A 20,558-nucleotide genomic window follows, 5' to 3' on the forward strand; every position below is an offset into this window, starting at 1 on the left:
CACTTTGACCTTCAAATTGTTTATCCACTTGAATGCCCCAAACACGAAAACGAGCTTCGTATTTTTATAAATAACGTAGGATTTCATTTGATTAATTTAACTTTCTTACATACTTAACAATCCCTGAAAGAAAACAATCGAATAAATTGCATGACGAATTAATAAAGCGCATAATAATAGGCTGACATAGTGGCTGATCAGATTGAGCGTCAGTGCAAGTGACTTTATGTTTCCAATTAATTTAGCTCGACAGCATGTGCAAGATTACACCAGTGTTTCTCATGAAGCGAATTCTCTCGTAAACAACGAAAGTTCCCCTCCAGTAGATCGCTCATTTATTTAAATGTCTTCACAGTATGCTTTCTGAAAGAAGATCACCTATACTTCTCCACTTTTATTTTTTCGTTTCACTGATCACAGTGCCTGGGGGTTCCTCTTTCATCGACAAACTGGTCTTTTCGTCTAAACGACCCATGACAAGAACAATTTTAGCAATTTTACCAGACACGTAACACGATCTAGTCTCTGCGAGCTCGTGTATCAAAGTTCGACGACCATATTACGAGTAATTGCGTTGTTGTGTAGAAAATAGTCACTTTCTAGCCTTCCCACTGTTATTATTCGAAAGAAAATATGAAAAGAATAGTGTTAAAAATTAGCGATGTTGTATGAAACATCGATTTCTTTAACAAACGCAAGGGTAATTACTAAACTGCGGATCTTTATGCGAAGAAAAAGTTTGCTAAATAATTTCTAAGAAGCACGAGTTAAACGACAATGAATTTATCTTTTGATAATTTCAGTAAAGCGAAAGTGAAATAGCAACATTTTTTATTTTTTTTTTTTAATATCTTCGTACTCTTGTATTACATGCATTCAGTTTTGCTATAAATGCATAAAATCCGCAGTCTAATAATTGCATGATCAAATTATTATCTTTTTTTTTTTCAACCAAGTTACATGCATTTATAATTTTCGAATTGAGTGACAGAGTAATATTGAAATGTTTAACGCTTTCACGTTTATTACAGAGGTCTGCAGCGGTGGCGAGCTACCAGAAGTTGAGATCATCAGTTTGTTAGAGGAACAAATACCTAGGTACCGTCTGCGAGCCGATACCCTCACTCAATTCCAAGGTAAACATGTGCTCAAGAAAATTAGTACTCGCGTTGAAAAGTTCGACGTCAATGCTTGAGCTCACTGAACTCCATCTCTCGAAATGAGATCACTGGTGTCAGCGTTGGTTTTCGCGAACGCGAAAATAAATGAAAATTTTCTTAAGTCTTCATTTATACTAAAAATTATTGTATTTAATTCGACCACAAACCACTGTTATTTAATTGTTTGAGCGCAAAAATAGGTTTTTTGAAGTTTGCAAATCTCCAAATTTCAAATAGCCATCAATATTAGATACAGAGGAATACAGAGGGTCAATGTATTAGGAAATAGAGTTTTTTATCATTATATTATGTTGTTACCGCGATGGATAGTTTAAGTTCCTGCAAAAGGAAGAAATCAATTGATTAAATAGCTGAAATAATATTCCTGAGAGAATTTTTTCTTATTTGCCTCGGAATTAACACTAGAACTACGAGATCCAGCAAAGAGGCAGACTCGAAATTCTTTAATTTACGATTGTTGAGATCATAAAGATGCTTTTGTGATGAATTATTTAATAAATTTATTTCTTTGAACATGTGTTACAATAAAAATGGCCAACAATTTGAGTAAATAAGTTTTCGTTATTTTTAAAAAGCAACATAAAACAGTCACTTTTAGTGTTCCGTAAATCTCGTAAGCACTAAACAGGAACAACGTAATCGCTAAAACGGTTAAAATACACATAAAACATACGGAAATACATAAACCTTTCTCATAAGGTCAACCATATAATTGCTTGTTACATAAAAATAATAAAAACAGAGGTACGAATAAAAGCAGTCTTCAGAAATACATTATTAAACCTCTTTTACTGTCGTTAAAAATCATTTTTGTAGTCGTTAAGATTTCCTAATGAAATTGTATATACGTTTACATTTTGTACGTTGCACAGTGGTACGGATTATGCGAATACCTACACAAAACTTCTTTAAAATATTCCCAAAGAATGTAGCTGTCAAAGTAAACAATTTAATTTAATGTAATTTATTCAGTTTAAGTTTCAGTACTGCTACACTTCATTAACTAAATCGAGAGTTCAGCTACCGTGATGACTCTGTAGAATAAATAATAGAATACTGAACTATTCGCAAAATTGTACAACCTTGAAATTGACCTTGTACAACACATTTCGAAAATTATTCTGAAGAAGTCCAGATGATTAGAGTCGCTGCAATGACTGAAACAACGCCGCGGTATAGTTAGCAGACCCCCCAGACGGCGATATTGATAGCAATCGCAGAATTGTTATATTTTGGGTGTGAACAGTAGCATACACCTCCTACGTCAATTCTTTGTACTCGGAGATTTTTCTCGGATCATTTAAATATTGGGAATTCGAACGCATTTATTTAGCCATTATTTAAAGAAATGGTATTCATAACTGTGTTTCACCCATATTTGAGTGAAAAAATTAATTTAAAAATTCTGTGATGACTATGCTAAAGACTAAAGACTAAAGACTATGCTAAATTTACTATGGAACATAAGAATGAAAGATATATATGAAGAAATATATGAGTAGTGTGACAAATATATAAACAATAGGAACATATGAAATGTAAGCTTTCTGGGTATATTATACTCGAATTGTGTACAGTTCCTTATCTGATTGTTAGGGTGATTTGATATTCTAGTATCATGTTTCCTACTCAATTTATTCACACAGTCATTTTATTCCTTCTGCTGCTGATGAAAATTTTAAGTCCTTTCTGAGTTCATCGTTTCGCAAGTACCACAGTGCGTTAACTATATTTCTTAGAACTAAGAATCATAATGCTTCTAGCTTAGCAATGTGACTTTTTGCAGCCAAGCCTCCGAGTTCAATTCTGTACGTTCAAATTAGTTTAATAGCTATTTGACATAGTATCAAGAGATTATTGTCTGTGTTCTTTGAAGATATATATTTATATATCTCATTCCTGATGCTGCTGTTATTTTAAAATGTAACCGCTTGCGATTTATTTTCAAATAAGGCACGAACTTTTACAATTATCTAGTATTTTAGAAAATCCTCGTCCGCAAAGGGTTAACAACAACAGCATTGATGCTCCTATCTTGTCCCTGTTCCTTCTTTTGTTAATTACGAATACGTTGGTCTGATGTTCAAGTTCTGAGCTGTTAAATGGGCGACAACCTTAGCTCCGCAATAGTTCTTAATTTCGTATGACATAGCGATTTCGAAGAGCACGACTATCGCGCTATACCGGGGTTACCTATATTTATGAAACTTTCACAGCAGCTACGGAGATTTATCGATCATTAAACGCAAGGGAAATTACGGAACCTGATGTTCCAGTGTATTTTTCTATATTTTTAGTAACGTCTAGTCTATAATAAACGTTTCATAGCTCTATCGTGGTATAAATATAACGATTATACTAAAATAGTCAAAAATTGTTATATTTTTAATTTCTTATTTCCTTCTCTGCTCATAGTTAACTTCGAATAAAGTAATACAAATATTTATGGAGATAAAATAATTCTGCTAAGGGCAATTACAAAATGAAAATGTTTTAACAAGTTATTTTTTTTTTTTTATTATGTACAGGTTACGAAAACGCTGACTGGTTTATTCCGTCGCCGGCACTAAAGACAATTGACACGGATTTGAAATTGTCACCGGACCAAATCCGAGAAACCCTCAACTACTTCAGTAAGTACTTGTTATGTTAGTGTGTATTATTTTTTATCATCTTCATCTTTGTATCATCCTTGTACACCCATCATTGATTTTGTTAAATATTGGTCGTGTGTCTGTCAAATTTATGCAATGAAATACTTGCATTCTGTAAAGTTTGACAATACCTCGTGCTATTATCACGACTGTCAGAATTAACTCAGGTAAGAATGGACAATTTAATTAATAGTGTTAGGTACGTAACATCATTGATAATATAGGCATACAGCATATTTTTTGAAAGACTACTGATGAAAAATGCAACTAGTTAAAGCTATTAGACTGTAAATCAGGTATACGATTCAATCTTGTCTATATTCTTTAAAGAACGAAGCCATGTTTTCATCGATAATAATCTCGTTTTATCGTTCGTCGATATTATGTCTGAAGATATTTTACAATTTTAGATCGTACACAATGATTTCAGTGAACTGTGATTTTGTGCTTAGCATACTTGATAAGTAGACTGCGGATTTTGCAAAACAATAAATGAAAGATATAAAAGAGAGAATTAAAGAAAGAGAAGAATAAAAGAAGAGAGTTAAAGAATTAAAGAATCATTTAAAGAATTTGAAAATATCGTTGCATTGTTTTTGAGTCAATGAATTAATTAATTTTTATTATGCGTAAAAATCCGCAGTCTATTCATAACAATAATTTTAAATAATTTTACGCATAGACTGAATGTTTTATACCGCTTAAAGTATTGACCGACGAATTGATAACGGTAAGAATCATTCGAACAATACAAACATACAGCTCCAATAATTTTTTACAACAAATAAACAGCAAAAGTTATTAAAGTATGCATGTGTACACGACAAGCCTGTTCCTTACAGCATATTTTCGAATTTAACATTGTTTTTATGAAATTTTCCGTTTCTAAAATCATGTCTTATCAAGTATTTCGATTTCTCTTATCAAATATTAAATACCCTGATTTAGAGATTAATCCATATACCAATTGGCACGTGAAAATTCTCTTTGCCATAAACGTATTTTCTACAAATGAAACGCGTTATCATACGAATTTAAACAAAAAAGAAATACAATAATTGCAATCGTTTACACCTTCAAACAAAATTCTGCATATTTAATTGTGCAAATTTATTAATATAATAAAAGCTAACAAAATACAAGACCTACTTGAATTTACTAAAGAAACCAAATAGATAAATCAAATAATGTAACCTATCCTTGCTTACATTATAATGTCGCTAATAACCTAGCAGTTGATACGACAAAACTATAAAATAAAAAAAAATATGCATACATGAAGGTTATTACACGAATCTAAACAAAAACACAATCGTTTGGTGTTTCGAGAGACATTCTGAATTTTCAAATGCGCGCGAATTTACACGAAGATGCGCAAAATAATTCGTCCATACAGGAACACTGAAACAGAGTTCGTTCTCGAAAGATTTTTGCAACAAATGCCGCGCGTGTAAATTTTTTGTAGCAGAGTCTGCAAATCTTTTCAGGAAACGCCAGCCGCTCTTTATTTAAACTAGTGTTTTACGCATCACTGATAACGAGCTACGTCTAATTAGTCAGTGTTTCGTCAGTCGTCCAATCGTAGCCACCGCCCGGAAGAGTTCTCGACCAATCGGAGCGCTCGACCCGGCACTGCACTGGAGCTTCCATAGTTAGGTTTAGTCGCCGCTCATTCTCCGCGGAGGGAGGATGTTTCGCGCTCGTTTTCCCCTCATGTAAAGGGACTTGTTTCGTGCTTCATCGCAAGTCCCCCGTGCTTTACTACGGAATGTTGTTTACGAAAATGAATACGGCACGTCTTGTGGATCTCGTGAAAGTATCATGAGATGACCGTTGGAAGTGCATCGACGTTTTAAGTGTGTTGTCCTTCTACATGTGTTTGTTCGTTGCGTATACTGGTAATCCATACGTATATGTAATATGCACTTTGTTCTGTTAAAAATTCAATGATGAATCAATGAGCCCAATATGCAAACGTGTCGCTCTAGGTTCTCGCCGATCAATTATCACCGCGAAATTTTTAAATGCCGTTGACAGTTCTGCTCAAATTATCGAAAGAATAGTGGTGTTTTTATTTACGTTATATCCAGCTGTACATTTTTTTGTTGAAAGGTGTGGCTAAGGGTATGATGGTTGTGTTTTGAGTGACGATATATATATATATACACGGCAAAATTGCTTTATAAAATGTATTTAATAGGTTTCTTTTATAAAAAGTGATAGTTATACGGATTATTATTGAATTCAGACACATATTCTTGTGAGAAAGCATTGGCACTTAGGTTAGATTTGATTGGCTTTCTAATAGCAGCAGTTTTTGCTGTTCGTTTGAATTAACTTCTATGTTTTCGACATCGTTTGGTTAACGTTTTTATATAAAAATACGCGTATTGCAGAATCTAACGAGATAGCGAGTTGGAGCTCGTGCAAAATACTGGATTCGAAACGCACGCGTTATGTAGGTTATGTTAGGTTGGATTTACATGGGAATGGAGCGCGAGCTCCAAGATGAATAAGATTTTTTACTATTTTCTTATATTTTTATTTATATTCTTACACTTATTTCTACAGTGTTTAGATAGTATCTGATTTCTTTTTTTTTATTTTCTAATGTCTCATTTCATTTTTCCAATAATGTTTTATTTGACCTTCTTGGAAATTTTCTTATTCTATTGAAATCTCTGTAGCAACATCGTATATCATTATTACGTAATCTTCGAATATCCCTTTATCTATGTAAATTCGTCACTGATAACAGTACGGCGAAATTAATCACGTCTAATTTTAGTAGAACAAGGATGTGAATTTTTCTGTAAACAAAAACGCAACGCTCGGATTTTTATTTCAGCAACATCCTACTTTTAGTACCAGATTTTATTTAGTTTATTCGGATTTTATTTAGTACCAGATTTATCACTTGGCTTCTTATTTTTATTTTATACTTTACTTTTAGTAATTAGAAATACTTTTTCGTTATTTCTCGAACTTAAAAATGGCGGAAAAACGCTGTGATCCGGCACGTTTGGACTTTTGATTAAATAATTATTTACAAAATTGTGTCATGGATACTGGTTTTATATTTACGGAGTATTTTTAAATGATAATTACAATTTTGAACTTTTCATTCGCGATTGTAATTAAAATCAGGGATCTGTGATTGAGCATATCCAACGAGTCTTTTTAATAATTAATGAAGCTCGACGCGTTATGTGCGACGAACGTGCCGGTGCGAAAATCCTGACGCTGCATTAAAATTGATTAGATTCCCGATATGAAAGTATTAGTTCACGGTATTTTCAAATTGCTTTCGAAACGTTTCGAAACTCGCCAGGTTACCGCAGTAAATATCTACACTGCGTTTCATAACCATACAACCATCCCTGAACTTCCTGCGTTCTACTGACTGTCTCCCACAAACAAGAGTAATCAATTACTGTGCCTATATTAATTACACTTATTTTTAAAACATAACGAATATTTAAAAAAGAGATGTTAAATTTTTTCCTTTAAAGTCGGTTAATATATAGGTTAAACTTCACTTTGGCAATCCAGAAATTTTTTACTTTTTTCTATATAATCATGTACATCTTGACGAGAAAATGGCAAAAATCAAAGTTTTAAGGCGAGGAATTCACTGGTTCAAAAGTTATAGCCATAAGTTGTGTTAGATATCTCTCTTTTAATATTTATTATGCTTTAAACATAAGTATAATTAATATAGGCACAGCAATTGGGCCCCTTACCCTAACAGTTTTCCTACGGGAAACACTATGCGAATCTATGCATAAGCGTGAAGATTAGAAACCGATTTCATGCTACGTCGCGTGCATGGAAACGGTTCAAAAGAAATTTTGCTAGGCCTTGCGAAATAATCAAAATTTTATAGTATTCAAAATAGTACTCGAAAATATTTTTTTCAGTATTTAAATGAACGGGAGACAAAATCAGTTCAGCCACTTTTTTACGGAAACGTTGAACAAAATTTAGTACAAGTTGCAAGCGAATTATCAATTTTTCACGTCAATTTTAAATCAAAGGAAAATTAATGTGGGACTCTTTTTTTACACGATGTTTCATACGGATTTTAAACACGTGTTGTTAAATTTTACACGATCAGATTTTCGTAAGATATAATTGTCGAATCTAAAATTTAAAATTATTTATTATCGTTAAGTAGCTGTATAATAAAATGAAGAGATAATTTCCCGGAAAATATTGGTACTGGTGTAGCTCAGAGATTGAATATTTCCATAAAATTCAAGTATAATATAATTGCGATGTCTTCGTGACTATCATTTCCGGGGAAATCGTAAGATTGAATTTGATGTTCATTTCTTGCAGTTAATTGGAAAATTCATCGGAAGCAAAATGTATTTATTAGATTGTGGATTTCATGCAATTGTGGGAAAGAAGCGTGAGTAAAATACAAAGCAGTGAGAATATCAGAAGAACTTGCGAACATCATTATATTATTTAAAGCTTGTTAAAATTGTTAGGAGGAGGAATAAAGATTTAAGAACAATTAATTATCACAGAAAGATTTTATTTTTCATAAAAATCTGCAATCTAGCTACTACTGTTAGACTTTACAGATATTATTATTATTATTAGATTTGACGTATTTAAAAACGTTTAAACAATATATACAAATATTAAAAGAATCTAAGAAAAACAGCACATTATTTTTGTCTCATTAAAATTGTGAATAGAAGAAATACATTTTCATTTTACATTTGTTTTTTACAATTAACTCAAATAATTAAAAAAAAATTCGCAGTCTAATATATTTCAACATAAACAGAAGTCGTTTCATAGTATAATTTACTAATCAGCAACCTACTATAAATTCAATACGCAATAGATTATAGTACGTTTTCAATTAATAGCATAACTGCACGCGACCGCAACCTAATTTTTCTGATAACAATTAGTATTCACGATAATAGCATGTTCTTCTCAAGGTGCATAATGCAATAAAGCGGGTAAATGTGAGAACAAATTTTTCACACCTTCAGGCCAATCGTCATTCAATCCCTTGGAAAAAATTATGTAATAATCGTCGGACGGTCAATTAAGCCGACCTCGTTAAAGAAAATCCCGTGTAATTTTTGTAAACGTGTTCCTCCTATCGCACGGTTCAACGCTTTCTCATAAAAGCGATCCGCGAATTACAAGGCGGCCCGGGAGAGAATGCGAATTATAATGACTTATTGTTTTCGGAGACGCCGTTAGAACTCTTTCGCACCGGCTTATTTTCCAAATCTAATTACGGCATACGCTTAATCGGTACCCGTGGAAGTTGTGTTCTAGGCTCGATTTTCACTTGTGCCTATGTCCACGGATGTGCCTAATAAACACTAATTCCTGAGAAAGTATCACAATTGGACAGAAAAGTACACGAGAATTTGCATCTCTCTACGGAAGTACGCGTTTATTAATTAAAATAAGATATTCGCAGAGAAATTCCTCGGCGTTGCGCAACAATAGGTTCCTACTTCCTCTAGAAATGTCGAAAAATTGAATTTCCATAAATCTTGAAATCAATCAAGTGACTTTTACTTCGCCGACCAGGAAGCCTCACAATTAAAAATGAATTCAAAGACGAGCATTAATATGCAACGGAAAACATGTATCTGTACTCTTCCCAACAATAAAAATGGTAGAATTGTATGAAACTGTGTTCCTGGTAGAATTATTAAGTCGTTCAATCAACCAATCAATCTTATAATATTGACACAATTTTTTTTCAATACTGACGCATGATAAATATTCAAAATGATTCTTAAATCGTTGCAAGATCACGTGTAAGAACAAAGTTCAGATTAGATAACAATGATTCAAAAATAGAATACGAATGTTATTGACAATAAAAGGAGCAACACGATGACATGATAAATTCCAGCAACAGGATAACATTTTTTAGCCACACTTACAATACAATACAATTGAGTAATAAACAAATAGTTAATAAATGGTTCGCACTACGTCTTCCCTATTCTTCAGTACCATAGAAACTTCATGATAACGACGAATCATTTATTAATATGAACGTGTTCGAATAACGAAGACTTCAGGTACCGGATCGGATAATCGAGGTTCCAGTGTTCCATGAATTAATCAATCAAATGAGATCCGAACTATGTCGTGTTTGGAGTCGTTTCAATCAGAACAATGCCACGAATGTAATTGGTAAAAGTTTCGTTAATGAATCGTTCGCGACAAAAAAGTTTTAAACCATTTTTAGCGTTGTCTTACCGATCGATGTCAAAGTTGGTTAGAATCACTGTTACTCTTCTTGGAACAGCCGTCTAACGAATGTTTCCCGTTTCCCGTGTGCGAAAGGACTTCCTCGGGAAGCGATATAAGAATTTATTCGGTTCCTGAATGGTAGTCCTGCCTCCTGGGAGAAGTTGTCCTGGCAATTTGTTGGCAGGCATTCCTGACACGTACCATCATATTATCGGACCATTGACAAAACGGTAGTCTGGCACGGGCAAAGGCATTGTCGTCTTAGTATTCCGTAGAATACTGGTGGATCGTGGTGCATTGCGACGGGTTTCCATCACGTACCGATTCTAAGGATTCATAGTGACCGCTGTAAAGCGCTACAATCACTAAGTCGTGCAAGCGTTTCCTATAATGATGGAAAATATCCTTGCAAGGCACCGGGCTCGGAATTTCGAATGACCATACGATTCCACTACAAATGATTAATCCCCGTATGGTGGCAGTTGGGTCTATTTTGACCCAGACTTACAAACGCTTCGTAATAACAAATATTGATCGCATAAGGAAATTCTTCGTTGGAAAATTAAACATGATCCTCATTCTGGTTTTCATAAAATAATCCATGGAATTTGCATAAAACTCCGCTGCCTAATTATTGGCCATTTATCTTCAGTCCAATAAGAGGATTAACCTCGGATTGGTATCCCAGGGTCTTGAGAGACCCCAACAAAATTTCTGCACACTAATCTTCGTTACCGTGTTGCAAAACAACAACAAATATGAAGTTTCTTCGTGATGTTTCAAATTAAATGTAAACATGACAATTGCTAAATCTCATAAAACGTCGCATCTGTTACAGCATGTTTCACTCGCAAATATTCGAATCTTTAGGCATCTTACAGAATACATCGTTTCGAGCTGTGCACAAAAAATCTATTTGCACTCTGCGATGGAAAGAAATACACGAAAGATAGCAAGAATAATTATAATCTTATCATCGCTACCACACGTCTTATCGTTTCATTGATCGCACGTATAGGACGTTTTGATCGATTGTTCTCTTATCGATATTACTGCGCATTCTTACTTGCAGAAACCCTGATGTGTTATTGGAGTAGTGCCAATACATCATTGTTTCGCGATATTTTTTAATGGCGCGCTCGACAAATTAAGAAACACAGTCTTCGCCGAGATTAGCGTTGTTGTTACAGCGAAACAAAGTTTAATTACTATTTTCAGTAACCTGTTCTTTGTTCCATCGTATAATACTATTTTGATCTCGATACAAAATTTCTTTCAAGCCGTCTAATAAGATTAATACTTATTATAGAATGTATTTCAAGTACTTGTATGCACAATTTTTAGGTAGACTATATCGTTGCAGTTAATTTCAGCAATAATTGAACGACACGTTTGCATATTATATTTATTGTTTAACAAATTCGCTGCCAAATGATATGATGTCTTTATCTATTCTCACGCCAGACACTTCTAATGCCAGAACATTTTTTAAAACAAGTTTCACGATTCCTATTTTAAGTAGGAATTATAAAAAAAATCTAGAATTCATTCAATAACTTGTTAGAATTTTTCAATCAGTGAACAAATTTTGAACTTGCACCGTTTACAAAATGGATAGTCCAATTATCGGCAAAAATCCACACAACTTAACATTCATGCTGCGAGCACGATCACTTAAAGCAACCATGGCGACGAATATGTTAAAGAACAAAGCAATTTTTGCTGTTGAGGGTTTCTGGTGCAAGCCATGTTCTTTTAGAATTATTTTCCCAACGTTCAGAACCTAAACCTTGGAAAAACAACTCCGAAAGACAGCGGCGGATCTAGGCGTAGGCTTTATGGGTTGTAGCCTAGGGCAAAAAATGTTAATTAAATAAAAACTAAATTATACAGAAATTTTTGGTAGAGTAATTTGGGTTAATTGTGTAGGCGCCCCAAAACGGTGTTAACCCCAAAATGAATTGTCCGCTACTGCTAAAAGGACACAGCTTGTACCCAAAATCCTCCAACAGCAAACATTGCGTGACGCTTGGCCATGGAAGTCTCGAATCTCTGACAAGAACAAAATGATTCACTGAAAATTTGTCCCTCGAAGAGTCGAAAGCTAAGTCTAGCCTATTCGAAGTACCAGTGTCGTCGCGAGCATAATGATGAAAAGATCGCTGTCGAGCTGAGGATCGGGCTATGGTAATGGTGACATGAGCAACGACCGCGATACCGAGAAATCCTTCTGGAAACGAAGTGAGAAGTCCGAGGGAGCTTCATGCGCGGGGACAAGCAGCGACGGACGAACGAACGAAGATCATTCTTCGAGAACGACTGACGTCGCTCAAGATGCGTTCCGGGGTACGAATGAAACCGTCGTTGAGCCTAAGACGCGTTCCCAGGGAGCGCTCGATGATTCCCAGGGAGATCCATCCGACAGAACAATCGACTCGGTTGATGCCGTTTCAAGAACGAGCGAAAGTCGTTCTGGTAACATACCAGGAAGTTCTTCGTGGAGGAATCTGCACTTTTCCCAGCGCGCTGACACTGTAGACTCTGCCTGGTCTCCTCGGACCTCTTTCGGGAAGCCATACGGTTTTGAACATCTGTTGGGAATCCCTGACAACAAGTCCGGCAGGAACGTTTGGAGAACCGAGGGAAGTTCGAACGATTTCTTGAAGATGAGCAGCGAGGATCAACGGGAGACGTCCGAGAGAAAGGAGACGAGCCAGTCCTGGTCGCCTAGGAGCCCCGAGAGCCCTTCTTGGAGGCTGGAAACCAGTTCCCCGAGAACTCCCATGTTCACCAGTTTGGCCCTGGACGTTTCTTACGCCGGTTTGGACTCTTCCGGTTTCCTCGATGCTGGCACGCCTAGAAAAGCTCGGGCAGATGATTCGTCGGAGTTCTGGCAGGATTGCAGCGTCGTCGATTACCTGGACAGGAAATTAACAGGGAATGATAAGAGCACGCCCGAGGAACGGGTCGAGACCTTGAAGGAGGTCCTTGCGGAAACGGATATTCACGAAGGGGATGGAGTCGTTTCGGATTTTTTGTTCCACGTCGCCAAAACGAAACACGGGAAGATTTATATCAAGGTCATTAGAACGATGCTCCTTAATCGAGGTAGGATATTAATACCGTAGCGTTATCGATTGTTTCGTCGTCCGGTCTCCTCGGCGGATTCATAAAAATAATTGGGACGAATATTTAACGCGAAAGAGACACCGGGGAATTGGGTTGCTGTTGGGAATGCTTGATTGGAACTGATTTTCTCGAGTTCTAAATGAGAAATAGTATCGAACAGGCCTGGGTGGCCCAGTTCGCGAACATTTCCTTCAGCAAACTGAGATTTCCCGTGGAAAATGAAAATTCGAAATGTGTTGTTGTTTTAATTGCTTACCGTATAATAACGAGTAAGGGGTGAAGATTTGTTCGGTTCTCTTAAATCGCAATAAAATTTTATTTTTCTGTTGTCGACGTTTACAATGCAGTATTTACGCGATAAACATAAATTTTATTGTCTCGCTGAAAGATTAGTAACGACAAAAATGTTATTGTAGTTGTGAAAGAAATGATACGGGAAGGGATTAATTAATTGATTGACGTCAATTATTAGGCGAGCTTTGGAGGGAAAATAGATATGTTAATACATTCTAAATAGGGCTCGTTACAACGAGGTGTTCTGTAATTTTGTTGCCGGGTGTAGACACCCTCTCCCTTTCCGAGGTAGCTTCCCTTAACGTCATTGGCTTCAGCGAAGTACAGCTTACGTCACGCCAATGAGGATCGCGTGTGAAGAGGTTCTACCTGGCCATCTACCTGGCCAGCTAATCCTAGACGTATTACGTGGCTGCCAAGTGACTGGAACGGAGTCTTGATACACGGCACTACTATGTATAGGGTGATCCTGTAGATGTAGTACTCAAAGGCAGCGCTGCCACCAAAAGATCACAGCGGCAAACGCGGTTTTTGGGCTGCACTAAACTGTTAGCGAGGAGAACGAACGATACAGTAGTATCTCCGTAACTGTCGTATCGCCGGGTCTGCCGAGCGACAGTTCCAGCATAGTTGCTACATTCTTTATAGTGTGCCGAACGTAGAGAAGTTCGACGCTTCGACTCTCTGCCTCTCTTTCTTTTCCATTCGTCGACCTCTTTTACGCCTAAAACTTTAATCGCTTATTACACGAGTAATTGCATCGCGTTTGGTGTCATTTTAATTAGAAAGAATATATTAAAAATTAGAAAAGTTGCAATCTTTTGTTTCGCCTGCATTAGTGTGAGCCTCATCGATATTCGATCTCTCGCTGGCCGGGTGCTTAACGCTTGACTGGCTCCAAGGGGGATCCCCCTAGTGGTGGGGAGAAAATGTTGACAGTTACGGTAGAGACCTTTGCGACAGTTACGGAAATAATACTGTATTCCCTTTTCCTCGGACTTTCCAGTTCACAGACACTCGCATACAGTCATCCCCACTGCAGTAGTCGTCGTCAACGTCCCAATGATGGAAAAGCGACACTTAAATGTAGCCAAAAAACGCGTTTCCCGCTGTGATGTTTTGATAGCACTGTCTTTGAGGATTCCATTCACGGGATCGCACTGTATTTGAACGGACAACTGATCTTCGACTAAAGCGGCTTGTAGTCTCACAGTTAATTGCCCCATTTACATACCTTAGCCATTTCAATACCCATTGACAGACTCTCTCGCGTATTACCTTACGGTATGTACATACAATTGTTGGGAATTATGCGATCAGAAAGTGGAATTCACAGTATACAGCGTCGGTATATTTGCTGCTTATTCGGTAGTTTCTCAAGCCACTTCCTGTGACACACGGTGCTTCTGCAACGCGATTTTGCTTTAGTATGGTTTAAAAATTGGGGAAGTCCCCATAGCATATTTTTGAAAAATAGCTTCAAATATTTTGTCTAAGAATAGAGGAAGGCGCGAATGTAGGCCTAGCAACTAAATTGCCGAAGAACTTATTTCACAATTAGGAGCGAATGTGGTTTTCAGAGAGATCAAATTTATTTTAATTGTATTATGTTCGGATTGCGTCATTACGAGACACATCCAGTACCCGTTTTACCTCATTAGTAATCGTACTTGTCGGCTCTCGTTCATAATCCTGTGACGTCAGAGGTTGACGATCTCTGTGTGTGAAAAAAAAAATTGGGAACACCTTGAACTCATCTTGAATTTCGAACTCGGACGCATTCGTTGTTGTACGACGGTTTACGATTACCGTGGCATAATATACGATCGGCTGGCGCTGTTGTGTTGAAATTTATAATACATCAACATTGCTAATACACTAAGCACTCTCGAAACAGAAGTTACGCGGGAACGGGATGTGACTTTATTGACTGACTCTCGTACAAAGAGACTTGAACGCGTTCAATTAAAGCACAGACCCATCACTACTTCGGGATTTATTGCCAGCGGAAGAGGAAGGTTGGGGCAGAACGACCGACGACTCACAGGTCGACAGTTCATCACCCCCGGCGTGCGTAATAATCTCATAAAGCTTGGATTTTTCAACCGTGGCGGCGTCAACGAGCCTTTTTTTTTTAGAAAAAAAAAAGATTCATTACGATCTTGAGTGTGTATGTAATCGAAAAAGTCTCCGCACACACTTTTCGTCAGAATAACTTTTTCAAAATGCATTTAAACGGCTCAAGTTTGCTTGAGATATTAGAAAAATTAGTTTACTAAATCAGAAATGTTATTCATAAATTTTTACAGTTTTTTAATCGGCGTTTCTCCTCGTGTTTTGTCAATCTCGCACATTCATGAACAATTCGAGGAAAATGAAAGTAATACGCTACAGAGATTGGGATACATAAAATTTTTTTATCGAAATCCTCTAAAAGTTGGATATACTTGAAGGAAGTAACCGTTCGGCTGTATCCAATAATAAACGACCTTTACGTAGTATCAGAAATATCTTTCTAGATCATTCTTCCTCCGATTTCTCGTTCACTGGTAGGTCTCCTAACTTTGAAGATGTAGAAAAGTTATTTTATTAATTTATTCCAAATGATTATTTCAATACAAACAGTTCCGTGTATGTTTATAGACTATTAAAGAATACTTCTTTGTAATTTTTGATTAAAATAATATTACTGATTTAGAGTGTTTAGGAAACGTGCAAACAATCGTTATCAGATAATGCCATCAGAATATAAGGCACAATAAAAATGGTTTTGCTAATAATTGATTGGATTGCGAGAAAGTAGAATTAACAATATCCCATCTCATCTTTTTAGACGGTAAATCGATTATCGTTGAGGTACTACTAGAAAACAGTTGACAAATAACTTAATACAAACTGTGAAAGTTCCAAGTAGAAAATGTCTTTAGTTTTCAAGTATCATTACCGCAAGTTCTGCAAATATGGTTTGATGGAACTCCGCGTCAAAGTTTAGAAAATTAAATCTTTGGCGAACTTTCACCCATTTCGTCGGTTGTTTCATATTTTCGCAGAAAATTGTCGGCGGAAAATAAAATTTCAAATTCTATTTAAAATTGAACGTAGACTAAAAGTAAAGTGCAAAATTGCAAACCTCAAAATAAGCGTTCGGTTACAATCAAATACGTTTGGTGATCACAACTGAATTGGCATAATAAATCAGTAGTTACAATTTAAATATCCACTGTACCTCAGAGTCAAATATTTCTTTTAATTTTGTCACGGAAATTCTGTACAGAGGTTCAACAGTTAAAAAATTAAACGCGCATTTTATCGAAGCATAATAATAATTAGTAAGCCCTGTGTAAAATTTTATGGCACAATAATTACTCGAGATATCGATTCGCCTCGAAAGAAGATTAGATTGCAGGCGTTTGTTCACAAAGATGGTAAAATGGATATTGATTCGAAGCTCAACACCTGCAAGTACATAATACATTTGTCCACCAATATGTGCTAAGGTCCATAAACTTTTTTTTAAAGGTACCAGCTATTAATTGATTACACATTACACAAAGTCACGAACTAGTTGTCTAAAATAAAATTGAACAGATAGGGTAAGGGACAAAGTTACTGTGGCGGTGCCAATTACTGTGCCTCTATTAATTACTATTAATTATTGTGCCTATATTAATTATTATTTTTAGAGTATAATGAATATTAAAAAAGAGCAGTCTTTCTAAATTGAAAGCTCACCTTACATACATATGTGTGACCAGAGTGAGACCCTGTTTTCTCCCTCATTTACACAGCGTGTTTACAAAAAAAAAAAAAAGTTAACAAACACTGCGCCGGAACAGGCTTACGTTGCTACGGGGCGTGCAAGAATCCGGAAAATTCAATACAGTATTAGCAATAGTTTTTTGCGAATATCTCGAAAACTAAAAGCGACTCCCCTATATTGGAAAAGTAAAAAGTTGTTCAAAGTGTGTAGCTGCATAACATATTTAAATTTCTAAATAATTACCAAATTTTTTTCATTAAAATCAATTAATATATATGTTATATATCTCCTTTTTTGGTATTGATTATGCTTTAGTAATAAGTATAATTAATATGGCCACAGTATTTGGGGTAATGAAAATACAAATAAACACAGTGATCACTGTCCATTTATCAGACTCCGTTTCGATAAAACACATGTTTTATATATGTATCAGATACAAGATTAGTGTTTAACAATTCTATGATAGACTCGTACGAAAAGATACGATATTCTCTTATCAGACAGATACCAGGACAATGACGTGTTCCAACACTGTGTATTTGTATACATATATGCTGATGTATCGAATAAAGCAATATTTATATCAAATTAGATAAGCTGTTGATAAGACCACAATACGAAGCACATTTTTAAGAATCGCAAAGGCATTTTGAAATGTGTTGCGAATAAAAGGAGTGAAACCTATTGTACACGTAAACTATTGACTTTTTAATCGATGATAAACTTGAACAAGTATACCGCTCGCCGCAGTAGGTATAAAACGAATTGGGTATAGAGTATGCGAGTGCTAAAATATTCGGTGCTCATTGGTAAAATAATTACGAAATACCAGTGTTTTCCATCTTTGTATGTTACAAATACTTCGTAGTTTTAAAAATGTTTTGTCTGTTGAATATATTTTTTTCTGAATTAATAGCGTCGGTAACCGGCGACCGATGCGGCAGTCGATACGTTAACACGCTACAATCCGACGTGGTTATGCGAAAAACCTCTTAGACCGATAATAGCATGTCGTAAAAATGTACTAAAGCTCGTCGATAAGAAATATCAACATTAACACACACGGTCATGACACGAGTTTTAGACTGCCGGGATTTTATCTGCATTATATGAAAAGCTCATTTATGGACGTTCGGACAGTATTTCATACGGCCAGTGATAAATTTTTAAGCATAAAGAGTGCGAACAATTTTTTTTCTATCATTTTGAAAAGTGGATCAATATATTATTTTTAATCTATTAACAATTTCCTATTTGGTTTCTGCCACTTGCAATTGATGCAAACAATTTTTATTTTGCATAAAAATACACAGTATAGTTACAACTCATTGCAAATGCGCATAACTGTGATTAATAAGAAGCCAATTGTTCTTTCAGTAAAAAATACCCACTTCTACTGTTTTATTTTCATTTCTTTTTTTTTTTAGAAGAGGGCTGATACGAGATTTAAAATCGCGAATATCACTGGAAATTGGTTAATTGAGCTCCAAAGGCAGCGTGCCAGGAATTCCTAGCGTATTATTAATAGTCTGCCTCGAGAAGAGAGTCTGCTCTAACTTATTGTAAAACTGTCGAACGAATTGAAAGCGGGCGAGCTTGTATTACGGAAATCTCCACGTGGGTCTGCACGTGTTATCGACAAACGTTAAATCGCTGAAGTTCCCTTTCAGTGCCTACACAGTTTCATTTAATAATTCAATCGATAATCCGATATGGTTAAAAGGCTTCTATAGAAAAACATTTAATTGCAATTTTGCTATTTATGGTACAGCATAAATGAAATACAATACACTCCATTGAAGCTAATGCAATCAGATCTTTGTAAACCAGTACAACAATTCTTCCAAAACATTAAATCTATAAACAATACTCGTCTAATATGAATTACAGACGACCGAAGTCCTCAATATTATCAATTTTCTACACTCTTCTCGTGGGAATGACTGCACACTTTATGAATTCGATTAGAAAAATTTAAGAATAACCTATCTTCTAATAACTATCTTCGACTTATAAAAATGATTGAAAGAAGAAATTTGTTTTAATTTCATTTCTGTTTCTTGCAAGTGACGCAGAAGCTTTCTATTTAGCCTAAAGATCCGCAGTCTACATATGAATATATTATATAAATACAGAGTGCTTTAAGGTTTCGTGTTTAATAGTATTCGCGAAACCCCGAAAAGTCGCGAACACGCGTTTGAATTTCCCTCTGAGATGGCAGTACGCATGCTGCGCGCGCAGCCCGTTTCTGACAGCCACACGATATGGCGCCGTAACAACTCCAACCGTGTTTCGCATCGCGCCCCCTCCACGTTCTGTCACGAAAGGAAGCGGTCCTTCGCAACGAAATGTGCACGAACAACACGTTAGTGCATTGACTAATGTTCACGCAAACAATTGATCGTCGAACTCGAACAACTGAAAGAAAACTTGTGAAATGTGCCCGGTGAATCCTCTGACGTCAGAGGCGTAAAACTAGTGTGTTGAATGGTAAGTATTTACTTCGAAATAAACGCACTTTTACAGTCCGATCAAATCGATGCCGAACGCACGTTCGCGGTCTATCGTGTCTCTTTAAAACGTACGAAATCCGCTGACGATATTATTCGCATCACCGAAGGGACGAGTATTCCCGTCGCGACTAAAATATACTTGGACAAAAGAATTCTCCGCATTGCTAACAGAGCCGCATGTTTTATTCAACCGATGTTTTCGAAGATTGTAGAAGTCGGCGGCGTCCCACGACTCTTTGACATGTGATTCTTCGAGCAGACAGCAACTAGTCATGCCTCTGACTTTCAGGCTACGTCACTGCGTAACCTTTGCAACGGGACGCCATTTTTAAAAGCCGCAGCCTTATAATCCATTCCTCGTTTGTTTTTCCTTTTCTAGACAGTTTTTCGACGAGAATCGCACGATTATTTATGCGAATCACGATAGAAACTTTTGCGGCTGGCAAAACACTCGTACCAAACCGATTTCACAGTTTCCAAGCGATGAATTATAAATAATCGCTCTAGGCATCATTCACGTTTGAATATTCCATACTCTTTTTTGTTTTCTCATTTATTCTATAAAAACTGAAAATGACAAGCACGTTTCACAGGTGTTTGTTTGGAGAAATGTTCTTGCACGTCGTACAAGTGCTATAATTTGATACACAGGGTGATGTAATTTGGCAAGACATTGAAATCCTGGAATTATCGTTAGTTGACTGCGGATTTTTGTGCTAAATAAACATCGTCAAGAAGAAAATAATAAACTGTCCGTACAAAAAAAAAAAAGATT

At 36.1% G+C, this 20,558-nt stretch overlaps 1 protein-coding gene across 5 annotated transcripts in view; it reads left to right on the forward strand.

The window, feature by feature from the left end:
* Positions 1-20,558, forward strand: part of Milt (trafficking kinesin-binding protein milt) — a 60,758-nt gene that overhangs the window by 15,713 nt on the left and 24,487 nt on the right. For 2 of the 5 annotated variants that reach the window (XM_076795480.1, XM_076795489.1), the window contains 2 exons: positions 1,032-1,136; positions 3,710-3,814. In XM_076795480.1, the coding sequence (XP_076651595.1) occupies positions 1,032-1,136; positions 3,710-3,814 (210 nt within the window). Of the gene's footprint in view, positions 1-1,031; positions 1,137-3,709; positions 3,815-5,489; positions 5,734-9,973; positions 13,193-19,527; positions 19,761-20,558 lie in introns of those variants that run through there. The other 3 variants (XM_076795462.1, XM_076795471.1, XM_076795497.1) reach the window with 3 other exon arrangements.

This window comes from Halictus rubicundus, chromosome 1, assembly GCF_050948215.1.
Source record: "Halictus rubicundus isolate RS-2024b chromosome 1, iyHalRubi1_principal, whole genome shotgun sequence".
Classification (NCBI taxonomy): Eukaryota; Metazoa; Arthropoda; class Insecta; order Hymenoptera; family Halictidae; genus Halictus; species Halictus rubicundus.